The sequence below is a fragment of the Trifolium pratense genome, linkage group LG1 (assembly GCF_020283565.1).
Source record: "Trifolium pratense cultivar HEN17-A07 linkage group LG1, ARS_RC_1.1, whole genome shotgun sequence".
Classification (NCBI taxonomy): domain Eukaryota; kingdom Viridiplantae; phylum Streptophyta; class Magnoliopsida; order Fabales; family Fabaceae; genus Trifolium; species Trifolium pratense.
In genome coordinates this window covers 37,917,509-37,937,708 of record NC_060059.1, presented here as the reverse complement: position 1 = coordinate 37,937,708, position 20,200 = coordinate 37,917,509, and the positions used below count along the sequence as shown (strand labels likewise).

General features: G+C 32.3%; 3 protein-coding genes across 3 annotated transcripts; 2 read left to right on the top strand and 1 right to left on the bottom strand.

The window, feature by feature from the left end:
* The first annotated feature begins 563 nt into the window (after positions 1-563).
* On the top strand, positions 564-8,077 carry LOC123914745 (putative wall-associated receptor kinase-like 16). Its single transcript, XM_045965922.1, has 3 exons — positions 564-1,851; positions 6,182-6,346; positions 6,517-8,077. The coding sequence occupies exons 1-3, from the start codon at positions 996-998 to the stop codon at positions 7,731-7,733; spliced, it is 2,238 nt and encodes a 745-aa protein (XP_045821878.1). The 5' UTR covers positions 564-995; the 3' UTR covers positions 7,734-8,077.
* A 2,677-nt stretch (positions 8,078-10,754) lies between these two features.
* On the top strand, positions 10,755-12,739 carry LOC123914762 (molybdate transporter 1-like). Its single transcript, XM_045965937.1, has 2 exons — positions 10,755-11,060; positions 11,232-12,739. The coding sequence occupies exons 1-2, from the start codon at positions 10,820-10,822 to the stop codon at positions 12,356-12,358; spliced, it is 1,368 nt and encodes a 455-aa protein (XP_045821893.1). The 5' UTR covers positions 10,755-10,819; the 3' UTR covers positions 12,359-12,739.
* Positions 12,740-14,298: 1,559 nt separating this feature from the next.
* LOC123893767 (probable ADP-ribosylation factor GTPase-activating protein AGD14) lies at positions 14,299-18,978 on the bottom strand. Its single transcript, XM_045943569.1, has 13 exons — positions 18,849-18,978; positions 18,555-18,616; positions 18,362-18,449; positions 18,209-18,270; positions 17,985-18,081; positions 17,423-17,800; positions 16,251-16,877; positions 15,912-16,067; positions 15,718-15,831; positions 15,540-15,632; positions 15,099-15,231; positions 14,968-15,010; positions 14,299-14,437 (listed from the first exon to the last, which is right to left on the bottom strand). The coding sequence occupies exons 1-13, from the start codon at positions 18,945-18,947 to the stop codon at positions 14,299-14,301; spliced, it is 2,091 nt and encodes a 696-aa protein (XP_045799525.1). The 5' UTR covers positions 18,948-18,978.
* Between the last annotated feature and the right edge of the window lie 1,222 nt (positions 18,979-20,200).

Genomic DNA, 20,200 nt, shown 5'->3' with positions numbered 1-20,200 from the left:
TCACTTTGTCAATTATAAACAAATTAAAAAATACAACTAATTTCTTATGGAAAAGAGAAATTAATAAAATTGGTAGAAGAAATAAATATAAATAGTAAATGGTAGGGAAGAAAAAACACTGATGTTTTATTTATAACATTTTTTATAAATTGATTTATAATTTGGGACAGAAAATCCATAATATAATATAATTTTGAATAAAGACTAAAAAATACAATAAGGATATTTTAAATCAAATGTATAGCAATTGATTATTAATACGTGTTAACTAATTAAACATAATTTAGAGTTGATAACATATTAAGATGAGGCTGTAGTTCACCTCATCAAGATAGACTTTGTCATACTTCGGTCTCTCAATTATTGTCTTGAGTTGATTTGTAGGTCTATTGGCATTGGAGACTATACTTTTAACACTGTCTACACGTAAAGATGTGGACAATGGAACTTTATGATGAGACGAAACGAATGAGATTTGTATCCACAACCAGTAATCCTTGATGCATTTATTGTGGCCCCCTGAAAAATGCATTTATTTTTAAACTAGAAGAAGACTTAGGCGTAAGATGAGCCTAGTCAACATAAGTTATAAGGAAAACGTCCGTATGTCCTAGCTCAAATGACAAAAATACCGAAATTGTTAGGTCGGACGTCATAACCTGGGTTTGAACTGTGACTCATCCATTAGTGTGTGTATGAGTTTATTATGGTTTTGTCATTGTCTATCTACCAAAAAACAAAGTTATAAGAAAAATAGAGTCCACTTGTAATATTACTGTGGTTTGACTCATTCAAAATATGAAAGACAATATTACACTGAAATATACAGTATATTACTAATATGCTAGCCCGATCCATAAGAAAAATCAATTAGATTTAAAGTATTATAAATAAAGGAAACACTGATTCCACAGGCCAGGCAGTCCAAGCAAGTAGTATTATCACCATTAATTAATTTTCACTTTCTAAAGCCCAGTTCTCTCTCTTGTTTGTGAATGAAAGTGATGAAGGTGAAACATGTGTTAATGGTTACTGCATTAACCATGATGGTAGGAATAGTTGCAGCTGATTCAGAACCAAATACCTGCCGTCACACTTGTGGAAAAGTAGAAATTCCATATCCATTTGCCATAGACGTCAACAACAACGCTTCATCGGAATGTTTCTTGCATCGTAGATTCATTCGGCTCTCTTGCAATGAATCCAAAATATACGTTGGTAACGTGCCAGTGTTAAACATAAGCACCTCCACAGCTCAAATGGACGTGTTACTTAACGTCTCTTACTATTGCAGTGTCGATAATCAATATAAATCCAGGCTCCGTGGTCGTTCATATACCATTTCAAGCAAAGAAAACAAGTTCCTAACTATTGGTAATGACAGTTACGGTTACCTTAACAGTTACAAAGATAACAATACCTATTCAACAGGGTGCTTAACAAGATCTTTTGGCGATCGGAGATTGATTGATAACGGAACATGTTCGGGTATAGGGTGCTGCCAAGTTGATATTCCTCCTCGAATGTTGAATATAAGTATAGAAGCTTCTAATTTCAACAAAAATACATCGGATGTTTGTAGCTATTCATTTATTGTCAAGAATGGCAACTATACTTTTTCCACCACTCATTTATCAGAAGGTTTACCTTTCAAGCAATTACCTATGGTTCTTGACTGGACTGTTGGTGACTTTGACGAAAACTGCAGTACAGCTTCTTCCAGGAATAATGGAGTCAACTATGCATGCAAGAACAATAGCCATTGTCATGACAACGACACAGCTTTTGGTTACCTATGCAGCTGCAATCCAGGTTATGACGGAAATCCCTACGATCCCATTGGCTGCACAGGTCACCTTTTTATTCATCTTTCTATTCAGTGTTACTTTACCCATATTTAAACAAATTTTTTGCTCCTTTTCAATTGCCAGTTTTACATTTTAAGGTCTTATCATTTATTTATCTTACTTATTTTATATAGAGGAATGATATATGGACACACATATTTTGGACAACATTGGACAACAATAATAAAATATATTATTTTCACATGACAACGTTAGAGTGGAGCTATGCTCCTTTTCCACCCGCTCCATTTATATCTGTTCATTGCACAGATGAGTCACAAGTGGCAAGGAGAAAAGTAGCGGCTAAGATTAAAAGGTTAAACAAAGGAAATAAGGAGAAAAACACCGTTTCTTCATCTTGTTTCTCTGTCATTTCATCTTCAACTCACAGTCTCTTCCTCTTGTTGTCGCTCTCGTCTGTCACATCGGTGACGTCCTTCCTCCATCTTCTCCACACACCAACTCACTGTGATGACCGAACCTCGCCATTTCGTCGCCGTTCTCACTGATTTGAAATCAAACAAAGAGAATTTTTCACTCCATTTAAATTGATACACTTGCATAAAGCTTAATTACATTTATCAATCAATTTTTAATTGCATTTTAATTAAACACTTGCTATAAGGATGTTAGATCCATTTTTTGAAATTTGTTGAAATGGAATTGATTCAATTTGTGCTATAAGGGTGTTAACTGTTATTCAATCTTCTGTTGTTTTTTGTCCTGGGTTGCTGAGAGCGGCGGCCATATAGAGGGAGTTGGTGAGTGGCGGCTTATGTAGAGAAAGAGGAAAAGGCAGCCATGGGTGAAGAAAAGAAGACGATTCTGCGTTATGAAGAAAAAGAGGAAGACGATGGGTTGTAAAGAGAGAGAAGATTTTGTGATTGAAATTATCAAGTTACCCTTACCAACATAAGAAAATTACAAAATTGACCTGTTGTCATGTGAAAATAATATATTTTATTATTGTTGTCCAATGTTGTCCAAAATATGCGTGTCCATATATCATTTCTCTTTTATATAATATGATTGCCAAAAAAAAAAAAAAACAATTATTATCAAAGTAACTTTACCCATATTTACACAAATTTTGGTTACTTTTTAATTGACACAGTTGAATTTGTGGTATTTAGGTAAAAGAATAGGAGAAAACAATAAGAAACATAAATAGTTTAAATATAAATAGTTTAAATATATTCTAAAAATAATTAATTACTTAATAAAATAGTATGATACTATCTTGGTATTTATAACCAAGTAAATATATTTAAACCTAAACTAGTTTAAGGACCCGTGCATTCACACGAGTCATCGACATTTATTCGATGTTTAAGTTTGTCATTATATTATGGTAGAAAATTATTTAGAATAAAATATTAAAAATTTGTTAGATAATATTGTTAAAATATAAGTGAGACTATTGTGCTATTTTTGTAAAACCTGTTAAACGAATAAATTTGATTATAATTATGAATGATAAGTTATCCAATTTTTTATGTATCCGTCACAAATAAATAATGGTCCGTGTATATTTTATAATAAAAAAATAAAAAATTTAATTAAGAATATTTAGGATAATTTAGTAAGTTTGATAGTAATTATCTTTATTGTATAATTATTTTATTATTATTATTATTATTATTATTATTATTAATAGTTAATAGTATATTATTTTTTTTTATGAAAAATATTCTTTATGTTTCTATTTCTATATTCTTATTTTTATGCATATTCATCTTATTTTTTTATTGACAATTTTATTCTCTCTTTTTTATTTATTTTTTTATAAAATTGACTATTTTATTCTTATTTCTATGATCTATTTTATTCTTAACAAGCGGGTCAAGCATGCGCGTTCCGCACCTGCCTGTGTCTAACTTATGTAAAAAAAAAGTTTTATAAGGTGAGTTTGTTAATAAAAGATTTTTGCTGCTAAAAAACAAGTGTCTCATGTTATTGTGATTTTGTTAATAAAAATTTTTTGTTGCTACTAAAAAGAATCAAGGGTATTGGTGGTATTATGAAAAGTCCACACCAAAACTCATGTATTCTCTTTATATATAGTACAGAATAGATTTTAAGCATATAATCTTTTTATTGTATTTATCTTATATTTTTTTTATAGTTTTTTTAAAAAAAAAAATTAATGAAATTGTTCATTTGATCGTATTTATCTCTTTTGTTGCTATTTTTATGTGTATCATTGTATTTATCTTATATTCTTTCTATAGTATTTTTTATATTTTTTTAATGAGATTGTTTAGTTGATCGTATTAATGTGTTTTGTTACTATTTTTATGAGTATAAATTGTTCTGTTTTGTTTCTATTTCTAAGCATATCATTTTTTTTTGTATTTATCTTATATTCTTTCTCCTTTTTTTTGTATTTATCTTATATTTTTTCTATATATATTTTTTATTATTTTTCTTAGTGAAATTACAATGAAGGATATAAAACTTGCAACATGCCTAAAAGTACTAAGGATAAATTAGTAATTTTGGTGGTATTCGATTTTAATATTATTTTTTTTGAAAGATCGATTTTAATATATTACTCTTACTCCCTCTGTTTTTTTATAAGTGTCCAGTTAAAATGATAACACAAAATTAAGAAAGTAGATTTTTGCATGTTATCTTCCTATTATACTCTCATCTTAATTCACCAATACATTCTTTTTTTTGCACTCTTTCAAATAAATTTATTGTTATACAAAAAAATATACATATCGTTTCACTCGTAACAATCCATTATTATTGGTAACAAATTCTATTTAAATTCTGTTTAAGATTTAATGGTTCAACAATCTCCATGGTTGAGTATTGTGGTAAGGTAACTAGGACAAGAAATAAGTATTTGTAAAAAATTGATATGATATGGTACTAATTAAGTAGGGCTTAGCACGGATCCGCAACACGATTCGAAATCGATATAACTGCCAACATATGGAATCACTCGGTCGGGTGCGGGTCGGGTCTCGGGTTAACAATTGTGCACAAATCGGTCATGAACAGTTGTATACGGGCGGGTGTGGTTCTCTAAAAATTCATCTCTTCGTAACCGAAACCGACCGAACAATTACTAAAATGCAATGAATTTTTTTCCCCCGGTTTCGAGCACCTCTTCTCTCTTAATATCTTATACTCAATGCTTTGTTGCTTTTATCTATCTTTGATAGAGGGGAACAATGTTATATTTTACAAACTTAAGTTTGTAATATGTTGATAAAAGAGATGTGAAAGATAATATTCTAGATTTATAATAATTGCTACTTCTCATCTACTATCTATTATTGTCGTTGGATCTACAAATTTGAAACAAAGTAACTGCATCTGTACCTTTTTTTTTGTTGTATCCTTTGTTGCATATATTGTTTATGAAATATTGAACTATTTGAACAATATTAATTTTTTTATAAATGAAGTTTTGGATATAACAACAAAGTTTTAATCTAACCTATTAAAACCGACATGTTATACCCGTCACCCGTATGACCCGACACTCTAACAAAACGATGATGTAGACGGTCGGAATTGGGTTCAAATTAAGAAGTTACGGTTTTTCTCGGTTAGACGATTTTCGGCCCGAACCTGACCGATGCTCAGGCCTATAATTAAGTATGGGCCTAACTCATTCTCACAAAACCGGCTTGTAAGATGAGGACTGCCACTTGCTTATAAACACTTGTCAAGGACATCTCATATCCGATGAGAGACTTTTTAACATACAGGACTAGTGGGAGTATTAACTACTATCTCTGTTCATAAATGTAAGAGTGTAAGACCCCTTTGTTAAAAAAAAATCATCTTATAAGATCATTTTCATTACAAGATACATTAACGACGTTTTCACAAAAATACCTCTAATTAAATGAAGAATTTAAAGACTAACCAATCATGTCTCTTAATAATTGAAAGATAACTTCGTCAAGATAAGATAATGGTAATTTTTTCTTAATTCTAGTGCAGAGGCCAAGAGGGTCTTACATATAGAATAGAAACGGAAGAAAATATTTATGACAGAAATTGTATATTGTTGACTCTAAGCTTAAGTCTCGCATTAAGTGAATTTATTAAGCAAGGTGCACAGTAAACAACCAGTTATTATGCATGATTTGACAATTTTATGTAAATAGACCTATTTAGTATTTACTGTTAAGAATATCAAAAGAAGGAAGTGAGTTAAAGAGAAAAAAAATGAATAGTGTAAAGGGAAAACATAAATATATGAGGGTATATTTGTTAATAATGGGGGTATAACATCAAAACTATATTTACTTTGGTAGTAATATTATTGCTACAAAATATGGTTACTTACTTATCATATGGGCTTACAGACATTAACGAATGTGAAAGTGAAACAAACAAACACAGATGCAAAACTAAAGCAAACTGTAAGAACATTGATGGGAATCACACATGTTTCTGTCCAAAGTGGTATTCCGGAGATGGAACAATGGCAGGAGGGTGCAAAAATTCAATAGTATTACCTACTGTCCTCGGTAAGCAACTAAGCATGCTCTATTGGTTTTGTTTATATTCATTTTTCTTTTCAATATTTCAACTCTTACTACAATCCTTACATGCATGTTCATTCACTATGCTATTAATATTAATTAATTAGTTCAAGAACTATTCATAAAATAACAAGCATGATATATTTTGAATGCAGGAGTAGGAGCAACATTTATTCTTCTTTTTCTGGGGACATTCTCGTACATCATATACCACAATAGGAAATCCATCAAAATGAGAGAGAAATTCTTTGAGCAGAATGGTGGTTTAATTTTGAAACAAAAACTCTCCACAAGAGAAGACTCCTCCTCTCAAACAACTCAAAGTGCTCAAATATTCACACAAGATCAGCTAAACAGGGCCACCAAAAACTTCGACGAGAGTTTAATCATTGGCAAAGGTGGTTTTGGTACTGTTTTCAAAGGATTTCTAGATAATAAAAGAATCGTGGCTATCAAAAAATCAAAAATAATAGATAGAAGCCAAATCGATCAATTCATCAATGAGGTGGTTGTTCTCTCTCAAATAAATCATAGGAATGTGGTCAAACTCTTGGGCTGTTGTTTAGAGACAGAAGTTCCTTTGTTGGTTTACGAATTTGTTACCAATGGTACCCTTTCTGGTTTTATACACAGACAAGGTAATAAGGTGAATAATGAATCATGGAAAACTCGTCTTAAGATAGCAGCAGAGGTAGCTGGAGCTCTGTCATATCTGCATTCATCTGCCTCAATACCCATTATCCATAGAGATGTCAAGAGTGATAACATTCTCTTAGATGGAACCAACACTGCCAAAGTATCTGATTTTGGAGCTTCAAGATTGGTTCCACTTGATCAAACTGAAGTAGCCACAATGGTGCAAGGAACTATTGGATACTTAGACCCAGAGTATATGCAAACAAGCCAATTGACTGAAAAAAGTGATGTATATAGCTTTGGGGTAGTTCTTGTGGAGCTGCTAACAGGGGAGACACCTTTTAGTTTTGGTAGGCCAGAAGAGAGAAGAAGTCTTGCTATGCATTTTCTGTCCTGCTTGAAAAAGGATAATGTGTTTGAAATTATTGAAGATGGTATGTTGAATGAAGAAAACAAACAAGAGATCAAGGAGGTAGCTGTTCTTGCGGCAAAGTGTTTGAGACTTAGAGGGGAAGAAAGACCTAGCATGAAGGAAGTGGCTATGGAATTGGAGGGAATGAGATTGATGGATAAGCACTCTTGGATCAATGATGACTTAAATGTAGAGGAGAATCAGTACTTGCTTCATGAATCGTCATCTAGCATTTATGAAACTGGTGATAGCAGCAAACATGGAGATATTGGATATGACAGCTTGAAAGATCAGGAACTGATTGTCTTGGATGATGGAAGATGACTGCTAGATGAAAAAAATGCAGTTCCATTTCGTTGTATTCGAAGTTTTTTCATGCATATTTTATTTTATAAAAGAACATTATGGCGTCGTTTGATCCATGCAGCTGATCCCACTTAATGGTATGGCTTGGTGGTAGTGGTTGTTGTTGTTGTTGTTGTCGTCGTCTATTGTAATTTTCTTTTATATAATGTGTTGTGTGTATGTAATCCAACTTTTAATGATTTTTATAAAGTAGAGACAGAGATGGAAGTGTTGTATAATAAGATTGTCAAAATTATGGAATAGTATTAAAAATGTAATTATTGGTATTGTATATTAGACTCTTTTATATTCTGTAGTTTTAATTGCTTGCAAGAATCATTGAATCATTGAATATACTATGTGAAATTCAAAGAGAGTCTGCTCTACTTAAACTAAAATGAGATCCTTAACATTTTGTAATTGGAGATGCTCTACTTAAACTAGTAGCAAATGCAGACAGATTTTTAAATACCAAACAGCATGATGATTTTTATCTACGAGGAAACCAAGGAACAACCAGAGTAAATGAAAAACATGTTTGCATATAAACATCTCAAAGCTCAAAATCATCTAAATTGTGGAAAAATATGGTAAGTGACTATACATCCCATGTAGCAAACTATGGAGTGAAATTCAGACAGAAAGACATAATAAAACCTCTAAAATATGCTTCAAAATTTCTAATTAAGCAGCAACCAAGAAGACAAATCAACATAAGAGACTGAGAATGCATAATTTGTACCTTTCCACCAAGAGTGAAGTTCAGAGGGACATATATAATAGAAGGATATTCACCTGCAAGGCCTTCCCAGAAGCCAATAATCTGCAGAGTAATAATTATGTCATCTTGTTAGAAAGGACAAAGGACCCAAAAATTCATCAATCATAAGTTATAATTACTACAGTATACTACTAATCGCAGTGAAATTACTTTCATAATTTACTGAAATTGCATACGGAAGAAAAAGGAACGAGCACAACAAAAGTGAGATAAACCAGTATAACGACAGATAAGAATAGAAAGAAAAATTCCAATCATTTATATCCTAAGACACATAAAAAAATTTAAAAACCATATGTTAAATCTCAGATACCATAAGCTAATTGCTACTATACAAATTGCATGTAATTAAAGGTCCTTAAGAATAATACAGAGCTAAATGACATTTTATAAGAAAATATTGAAATTAAAAAACTCTAATTCTGTTATAATGTTGCGAATTGCGATATCAAATTCAATGCATTAATCACTTAGCAAAACAGAACCAAATTTTCCAAACACAATCAATCATCAATATACAATGCAGAACAAATCCCTATCATTTCATCTCCTAAGCAAACCCTAATAATCTAATTAAAATAAAAAGACAAATTTCATATATATGCAAAATCGATCATATATTTACCTAGAAATCCGAGCCTATGCATTTGGAATGGATGCACTGGTCCAGATCCTGAGATTGCAAAACCTAGAAATTTTCAAATGAAAAATTTGAATGAATTGGTAGATCACAATGTACAAAATTTGATGGATAATGAAATTCGGAATTGAGAATGTAGAATGAAGTATAAGAAATCATTAGCTTAGGGTTGTTGTATGCATTCAGAATTCCGAAGATATTGTGAAAGTTAGAAGAAGAGTGAAAAAATGGAATACGAACGCAGAAAACGATTCTCATTGGAAAGCTCGAAAATGGTTTCTCAAAAGAGTGCGAAAAGAATTATCGATATGTTGCAAGGTGGAAGGGAAATTCAAATAATATACATTTCACAATAAACCGCCAAATTAATAATTGATTTCGTAGGGTTTACTATAAGATTATGAATATCCCAAAAGTTTTTTTTTTTTACATAGACGAAAATGTTAAACTATTGTAAACTCACATACTCAAGTGAGAAAGTTGGGGTTCGAACCCCGATCAGTATTTAATTAATTTTCTTTTTTTTTAAATACAACGGTTGAAGTTTAAGACGAGAAAAGATTACTCCTCCAATCTTATTTATAAGTAAAAATTATTTTGTAAATTTATTGAATAACTGATGTATTTAGCTTAAATATAGGCTAGATACATAAGTTGTTTAATAAATCTAAAAAGTAATTTTTGCTTATAAATAAGACCGAAGGAAGTATGAAATTAAGCAAGGGAAAAAAATAAATACTCATGAGTCATGATATCATCAGCTAAGACTTGTTGTGTCATGAAGGACACATGTTAAAATATCTAAATATAGTTTACATTCAATAATACAAAATATTTCATGTTTAAATAGTTGAATGCAAAGTTTCAATATATTATTTCCACCTTTACTTCGTTAACATTTGCCCTTTTACTACACAGGTTAACCTTTTCCAAACTTGTTCTATCTCATGATGTGGTTCGTGAAACAATATTTGAAAATGTCTATTGGTGTTTAGTTGCATCCACCCTCTGCAGAGGAAACCATCCTATATCAATCAACTCTTTACCCTACTGATGAGTTCATCTTTTTTCTTTTTTTTTTGTAAATAGTCTAGTGACTAAACTCACATACTTTTAAGTTTAAAAAGAAAATTGGAGAATTCAGGGTTCGAACTTCAACCCTTCTAATAATGTCTAAATGGTGATTTCATTTACAATAGTAAAGTGAATTTATATTGTGTGCATGGAATTCAGTTCATTCTGAAATCTGAATTAAATATATTTTCAAAGTCAAACAAAAATCTCTTCATTTCAACTTTATTTAAGTTTTAGTTTGGTCTTAGTGTCAGTAATCAAAGAAAAACATTACTCCTCTATTTTGTGTCTCATTTAGAATATGCGCAGTGTACATCATAAAAAAAATGAATTTATACCAATTTTTAATGCAAAATCCTACACCCTCTATCTTTATTTAATACAACTCAATGAAGTTGAGAGAGAAGTAGAAATGTAGAATCATGAAGGAATAAAAGCATTGGAAAGTGGAGAATATAAAAAGTAATTTTGCTTTTTTTGGTTAAACTAATACCGTTGCTATAGCTATAAAATCTTGGAGCTAGCACACTTCACATAGTGAGTCCTAAACCAACCAAAAACAAATTTTCCATGGCAAACCAAAACCTTCCTGATTCAATTCCCATATCAAACTCTGAAACCACCATAACCAAACAAACCAAAAATTTCTCAGCCAATTTGATCTTCCAGAAATTGAAAACCAACTTGGTTTTACATTCAAAATGGGCTGAACTAAATGGTGCCATGGGTGATCTTGGCACCTACATACCCATAATTCTTTCCTTAACTCTATCAAGGAACCTCAACCTTGGCACCACATTAATCTTCACAGGTACATATGACTTTGAAATTAATTAATATGATGTGTTGCACAAATTATTTAATTGTATATCTCCTAAGTAACAATTTTGTTTTCACTATATAGAGTTAGTTACAACTAACCGACTAACACAGATACTGAATATGACACTGACACTTTTATGTGGGATGTTTGATTTGATAGGTGTATACAATATTCTCACCGGTGTCATTTATGGGGTCCCTATGCCAGTCCAGCCCATGAAGTCCATCGCCGCTGAGGCCTTATCGGACACCACCTTCGGTGTGCCAGAGATCATGGCCGCCGGAATCTTGACCAGTGGCGCGATGTTTTTATTGGGTGCTACGGGGTTGATGCAGATGGTGTACAAGTTTATTCCTTTATCTGTTGTGAGGGGAATTCAACTAGCACAAGGTTTATCATTTGCTTTAACTGCTGTTAAATATGTGAGGAAAATGCAAGATTTGCCAAAGTCTAAAGCTTTGAGTCAAAGGCCTTGGTTTGGGTTAGATGGGTTGGTTTTAGCCATTGTTTGTGTATGTTTTATTGTCATTGTGAATGGTGCTGGTGAGAGTGAAAATCATAGGTGTTGCAATGGTGAAGAAAGTGGTGAAAAAAGGAGGACTAGTAGAGTGAAAAAATTTATTTTTTCACTTCCATCAGCTTTTATAATCTTTGTTTTAGGTGTTATTTTGGCATTCATAAAAAAGCCTAATGTGATTCATGAAATGAAATTTGGACCATCTTCAATAGAAGTAATGAAATTTACTAAACATGCATGGAAAAAAGGTTTTGTGAAAGGTACAATTCCTCAACTACCTTTAACAATCTTGAACTCTGTGATAGCTGTTTGTAAATTGTCAAAGGATTTGTTTCCTGAAAAGGGTATTTCAGTCACTTCAATTTCAGTGACAGTTGGTTTGATGAATTTGGTTGGTTGTTGGTTTGGTGCAATGCCATGTTGCCATGGTGCTGGTGGATTAGCAGGACAGTATAAATTTGGTGGAAGAAGTGGAGGGTGTGTGGCACTTCTTGGTGTTGCAAAATTGGTATTGGGATTGGTGGTAGGTACTTCTTTGGCACACATTTTGAAGATGTTTCCTGTTGGGATTTTAGGTGTCTTGCTTTTGTTTGCTGGTATTGAATTAGCTATGTGTTGTAGGGATATGAATTCTAAAGAAGACTCATTTGTGATGCTTCTTTGTACTGCTGTTTCATTGGTAGGATCAAGTGCAGCACTTGGATTTTTGGTTGGAATGATTGTGTATTTGCTACTTAAGCTAAGGAATTGGACAAAAGATAAACCATAAAATATAGGTCCACAATTGTTGTTGCAGCCGCAATTGCGACCGAAATGGTGTGCTGCGTTAATTTGTCGGTGATTTTTTGAAATATTAAGAATCACAATGCAATTACGACCGCTACTGCAATTTCAAACCGTAATATCTTTTGAAATGTTTTGAATATCAATTTTGTTCCCTTTGCTAGTATTTGATGGGGACTTAGTTCTGTCTAAAGTAGTAGGAATTTCTTCAAATGTTCCTGGCTTTTGTTCCTGGGCCATGCATACATTGTTGTGTATGTGATGCTTAAATAAGTAATAAGTGTATAAAAGAAGTGACTTACTTGCTTTATATACAGAATCTATATGTTCATTTATGTGCTAATGTGATCACCTTTTTGGAATAAAATTTGAAGACTAATTGGATTCTCAAATAGTTGTAGCATTTCCAAAAGGTTTGCAACTTAATACATAAAGGGGGCATTATGTTATGCCATTCCAACTTTTGAAAGTTCCTAACAAAACCAAAAAGAATAATCATTATCAATAGTGTTATTTTCTTGTTCTGTCTCTTGTCATAAATTGTTTCTATGCTCTAAATTGTGTAGGGGTTCGCTATGGCCCCTGCACTGCGCAGCGGTCTCCAAAACCACTGGATCAAGAAAAAAATTATTTTTGCTTTCACCACTTCAATTGAAATATTGCACTTGGCCAAATCCAGCCCACTAAGAGAACGGATCACTATAGATTATGTCACGTAGATGCCTTAGAGGCACAGCCAGTCGAATCCAAGAACTCAATCAGGACCATATGATAATGATCACATCATGACTTTGTCAACAGCCGTCTCTTAGGGCAGCTGCCCAATTTGAGTTTTCATTCGAGAGACCCTAAAGCTCCCCCAATATAAGCAAATTACTAACTTGATCGTCAAAATGTTTGCATGCACGCCACCACCTTCATGAGGCAGCCATCCTCCTTGGCCACATTACCCTCTCTCAAGTCGTCGACTTAGATCCACTCCAGATCAAAATTATATAGTGATATTTCATATTGTGAAGAAAAAATGTATACAAATGTGGCTGCGACTTAATAGTGATTGTGATGTGGGCGGCTATCGGGAATTTACAATCATTTAAGTTATGGTTGCTGACCACAATTTAGAACCATATAAATATAATCATCTAAGATGAGCATGTGGTGGTGATATGAAGAAGAATTAGAATATATACATAAAAAAAATTTGATAATTCATATATGGAATATGGTTTGGAAGAATCATAATAATTGTTTTAAAATTATTATACGGATAGATTATCTTCCACTCAGCTAGATTACTATAGAATTCTGTTCATCCACTTCAATAGGATAAAAAGGAAGAATCCTAAAAAATGTTTAACCCATAAAAAAGAAGCATTTAGAAATACATGTTCTATTACCAATCACTTATAGGACTATAGGAGTATCACATGGTTTTCTCCTCTGATTAATCTTCATGCTAGATTAATGGCCAAACATTAGATGTATTTAATTCAAAAGCTTACCCTCTATTTGTTATCCAAAGGGCAAGAAGTTGAAAAAGTTAAAGGAGAATTAAGAAAGATATTTATGCAGGTTTGATCCCTATAAACTAACCACTACCATTATTTTGCCTATATAAAAAGCAATACAGTAGATTTTTAACCATGATGAGATAAGAGAAAACATTTTAATTACATTACTATGCAACCAAGAGTAAAATAATTTAGACAAAGTTACAATTATAATACAATGAAGGGCCAACTAGGCTTGCATTTCTATGGTTGAATCATTTTAACATTTTTTGCATGTAACATGTCCATGCCATATGCTTTCACATTTACATGAGACAAGGAACTAACTCAACTTTGGCATGGATCATAGTGATTGTCCATTTTTCATGTGTTGACATAAGAAAGAAGATTATGGTAGTATGCTAAATTGTTTAACCTAATCAAATGGATTTCTTCTTGTATTGGAAAAGGAATTTGGAATTCCTTGTGTTCCATATGTCCCATATGGTTGTTGAATGGTGTCTAGAGATCCAAAACCAGTTATGTCACTATTGTAGGTGTTTACTATTTTTGATCTACAAAATATTAGAAAGCAATTAATACAATTAAAATAAGATTAATATTTTCAACAAAACATATGTAGACAGATGCATAGTATTTGATAGCTATTTACATGTTTTAATTTATAGATTATAGGTTAAATTTCACTTTTGGCCCCCTAACGTTCATAAATTTGCAATTTTGGGCCCTTAACTTTCATAATAGCACTTTTGGTCATCTAACTTTCACAAACTTACGGTTTTGGCCCCCTAACTTTAGCCCCTTTTGCAAAAGGATGGCCAGCATATGACATGTGAGTCGTTGTCCACGTGGCAAGACATGCTAACATGGCATGTGGGTCACTTGCCATGCGTGCGTTGACTTGGTCATGGGGCCAAAATCACAAGTTTGTGAAAGTTAGGGGGCCAAAAGTGCTATTATGAAAAGTTAAGGGGCAAAATCGTAAGTTTGAGAAAGTTAGGGGGCAAAAAGTAAAATTTAGCCTAGATTATAATATAGTAATTATTTAGAAATAATCCAATATAATGCCAAGAATAGAATTTACCTATGATACTGATCTTCATTATTAACTTGATCAAAGCACAGACCTGAAATGATTGAATTATGAATAGCCTTGAAAAAGCAAATAAAGAAAAACTCTTCATAGTAAATGGAAGATAACAATGACAACAATACCAGGAATTGGGGATGCATAACTTGTGGACTGAGGCATCATTGTATCTAAAGAACCAAGACTTGAAGTATGTATTAATCCTGTTCTTTGTGATGTAGCTGGTACCACACCATACATTGATACCAAACTAGGAACCTATAAATAGAAAAATACAACAAAGTTTTGAAGGTTAAAACTATTTATCAGCTTCATTTAAAGATGTAAAATAAATGAACACAAGTATGATAATACTACAGAGAGAGGTTATGATGAAAACTTTTACTTCAAGCTATGCAAGACATGACAAAGGCAATTTAATAATACATAAACTGTGTCTGTACACATTAATTGCACGACCAACTTTTCTCAACGTATGCGAAAAGTGTTAGAGGGACTTATAAATAGATACGGAGGTAGTATTAATATGTATGATGCTATACAAAATGTTTGAAACAGAAACATACTGATGATGCATGAGATAGACCTCTCCCTTCAGTTACTTCAAAAGGGTTCATAGATTTTGGTGCAATGGGAAGTGCTGAGTGAGGATGAGGAAGCTGTAAAAGAAACATTATATACCATTTAATCAGCATTAATATCAAAAGCACCAAGAAAAAAATACAAAAAAAGCATATAATATACCACTGCATTAGGATAATATTGCTGTTGCATGCCATATCCCATGACATGAGATTGAAGATTCTGCCAACCTGGATGTGGTGGAGGACCAGAAAAGTACTTTGTAGTAAAAAGATCCTGCAGAGAATTTATTTAGGCATTAAGGTTCTTGTGTCTTCAAAATAAAGAATGTTGTGAAAATTTGATGCAGCTATTACCTCTGGAAGTTCCATTCTTCCACTAGACTTGGTTTTTACTATACTAGGCTGGGAACTAACATCAGGTCCGGTGTCTTGAGTAGGATTCGAGGCAGTTTGAGAAGGAAGTTCATCGAAAGTATGTGATGATTCGTGTGTATTAGGATAAAATGACGGCTGCGTGTAATCAAATTAGAGAACAATATGAGTAACCATCTAAGAAGATAAGAAGGAACCAAATTAAGGCTATTTGGATAAACAGTTGGAACAAAGATTTGCACAAGAATTTTCCGAATAAATTTTAAGTAATATTGAGATTTTAGTACTTCGTATAAAAAATTGTCATGTTATATGTCTCACCTCATTACTTGAAGGTACATATTTATTTGGTGATTCTGTTGGTTGTGTTGATTGCACGGTTGGTGGTTTGTGTGCATGTGAAAATTCAATGGAATCTTCGGTTTGTGGTTTATGTGCATGTGAAACTTCAATTGAATCTTCTGTTTGTGCTTTATGTACATGTGAATCTTCAATGGAGTCTTGTGTCTCAAGTAACTCAGATTGTGATGGAGTAGCTTCATTAGAAGGTTGTGCCAGCTGAGAAGTTGATGAATTTGTCTCCTCCGTTGAAGTAGATGGAAAATCCAATGTAGAGGCCTTTTCTACTGTTGAAGTTGTCAAAACATTTTCGCCACTGGTTGGAGCAAAAGAGCCTGACAATTCAAAAAGTAAAAGGTCTAAAGGACTTGAAATTTTTGCCTCAGGTGTTGGTTCTGTTGTAGGAGATTTCATGGTGTTGGTGTTTGAAGTTTTAGGAACATTTTCCTTTGTAGAAGTGTCAAATGAGGCCCAATTATTTTCACTTTCCTGTGTCATACTCGGCGTTGCTTCTACTGGTACAATAGCATTATCATAAGCTTGAGATTTATTACTTTTTTGTTCAGATAGTTTTTCCTCGACAGAACCTTCTCCACCAGAAGTTGTAACCTTTTACAATTCAAATATATCAAAGATATAGTTAAAATCTGTATGAAGCACGGACATCAGACACAACACTGACACTAACACATCAACACTAGTAATAATTTGATAATATAGAATAATTGAATGTAACCACATGTGTCGGACACGTGTCTGACACCGGACACTTATTCAATATGAAGTGTAACATAGTTATAAATAACTTCATCAAATTCCAACATTGTTTCTAAAAGACATGCATCACAAAACTAAGGGTGTTTCAATGTTAAGCATGATGGGCTAAGTAGAAAGTGATGTGGCATGCTGGTGTGATACTGCTGACATGACAACTCTGTGTCACGTGGCATGTCGTGTCAGTATGCCACGTGACTTTTTGTTTGCCACATCGTCTGAAGATGACTTCAGGGACTAAAACAGTGAGAATCTTGAAGTGCATATTATAGGTACATAATCTAATAAAAAAATTCAAAGGACTAAAACGAGAAAACACTCGTATTGCAGAGACTAGAAGCGCCATTTTTCATTTTTCTTTATTGACAAGGTTCGCTTACTTGTAAAGATAAATCATTCTGCATCGTCATTTCACCCGAAGATGGTTGAACCGGAGTTTGCAATCTGTCCACATTCTTACCATCAAATGAAAGTTGTCTTAGCTTTGATTCAAGATTTGATTGTCTGCGGTTTCTATATTCTTCGTCTCGAAACCTGTCATCAACAACCTCAAACTTTATAGGACTTCTGCTGTATCCTCCATTCCTTGTGCATTTTTGTACATATTTAGGACTTCTGCTTTCATCATATAGATATCTAACACTCGCGTCATCGCTTCTTGCACTGGAACTTCTTTGAGCAGGACTTGACTTCGGACTTATGAACTCTAATCGAAATGAACTACTCTTCGGCTTCTCATTAGACTCCTCTTTGTCATTCTGTATTCAAAGAAATATCAAAGGGAACTCATTAAAAATAAAGTATCAGGTCCGAATCTTGTGAATGAAGAAAACAGGCACCGAAAGAGTTTTGATCCTCAAATTAGTCGGTTTAATGTAACCCAAAAATCTAAAATAAATAAACAAATAAGATAGTATGTCTCAAAAAGTATATAAAAGTTACCAATTTAATCCTGGGAAGATTTTCTTGACTTCTTTCGCCGGCATATTTTCTTTCCACGTAGACATTCTTGATAAATTCTCTGAGTCTATGCATATTACTGGAAGAAAATATTTGTATTAGATGATATGTTATATGGACCGAGGTTTTTGAAAAGGTTCGCAATCACAATTGTGGTTGTGTCGCAAAGATTGTGACGCAACTGCAATTTAAAGATGAAAAGTCACCTAGAATCGGGATAAGAATGTCGTAGAGGATCCCACCCTTTAAAATAAATCTGCTTTGCTCTCTGCATAAATTGAAGTTAGACATTTATTACCAAATTAAAATCTAGAAGCTTGGTAACTTAGAGAGATTAAAAAATAAATTATCATGCACACCTCATTGCCACCAGCTTGAATAGCTGTGACTTCTTCGGGTGTAAATTTTGCCATCGACACAGATTTTACTCGATGTGTGAACTCTCGACTGTAATTTCATATAACTTAGTAAGTAAAAATCAAGAACAGTCTTATTTGAACATCACATAATTGTATGGAAAAGAAAATAAACCTAAAGAATTTATGTACTTACTGTAGTCCACTGCAATTTGTGCAGACAAATGTTGAGAAAGTTGTACAAACATATTGTGGTCCCTAATTCATAGAAACAATCAATGCTTTGTCAGATATAATGTCATAAGAAAATGTTTGGATTGACAATGAACTTAACAAAATCACGTTGTAGTTTCTTCTAAAATCATATAATTCTGTCAATCTCACTGTCAATCTAAACATGTTCTAAGTTCGGCATTGAAAACATACCTCCAAGTATGTAACAAGTTTTAAAAATAAGAATAGTAGAATTGCTAAGGAATGAATTTAATACCAAAGCATTGCAATTGATGCATCTTCGATTTTCGGGAAGTTTTAATAAACCTCGAATTATTCTTTCAACTCTTTCTTCTTCTTTCTTTGAAAGTCCCATCTTCAATTTTGCTCAAATTTATTGCTCTATCAACATGCAACCTTCATCACCAATTTTACAATTTAATCATTTTTAATGTAAACAAAACATTGAAAATCATCATATCATGTAACACCCTTTAGCATTACAACATATATTTTGTTACTATTATTATTAATCAATTTGTAAAACCATCTCAAGAAGAAAATAAAAAAAATGACCAATATTTTTTTAAGTATACCAAATTAAATAAAATTTGAAGAAGAAAAAACATTAGAAAAATTAAAGAACCTTGTTCAATATGATGGATCATATCATAATCATAATTAATATGATGTTAATGTTGATGATGCATGATGATAATGATGTGCAAAGAGAAGCATTATGTGATTGTTGTTGACAATGATGGAAATGAAAATTGATAGCAATGGTAGAACAGAATCAAAGAGGTTTGACAAAATTTGTGACAAAGATTTGTCCACTAAGAAAATTTAGTTGTTTTTTGAGTCAAAGAGGATAATTTGCCGGTAAAAACGGTATCACAAACTTTTCTTTACCTCTTTTGGTCATTCAACTACTTTATTGTCTTTATACAACTCCTCTAACACGTCACATGAGTTCTGTTTTGTTATTTTTGTTATAATAATCAAAGTCTAGAAGATAAATAAATTCTTATTACAATTCTTATTATATTTCATTCATACAAAATCAATTGCATACATACATTCGGTCAATCCAACTCTAAAAGAACCTAAAATGAACTTTAAATCGAATTTTTTTGCTTATTCAGAAAAGGAGTGAAAGTGTCGAACAAAAACAATACAAAAAGACTTTTTTTTAATACAAAGTCACAAATATATTTTCATTATTCATATAATACAATGTCTCGCATTATTTTATATCGTAGAAGATACTATTTTTTCTTTTTGGGAGGCCTTTTACTTGCTATGAAACTTATGACTTAAGAGAGACATTTAAATTTTTTATATTTTTGAGGACTAAAACCCTTGTTTGAGTTGTCTTATGCCATGATTCTAATTTAATATTCCTTATGATTAATCCTATTAAACTGCAATTTCTTCTCTACTTCTCAATCTAACTACTTAATTTTATTTCCTTTCAAATTAGCCTAAAAAAAACCAAGTGGTTCATATCTTGTAATATCCCAAAGTCTTAATAAGAAATACTAGTAGTCTATGTGAGCATAACTAAACTGAAAAATTTGCAAGGACGAAAACATCCCATTTTTGTTTTTAGCGATATTTTTACCTTCT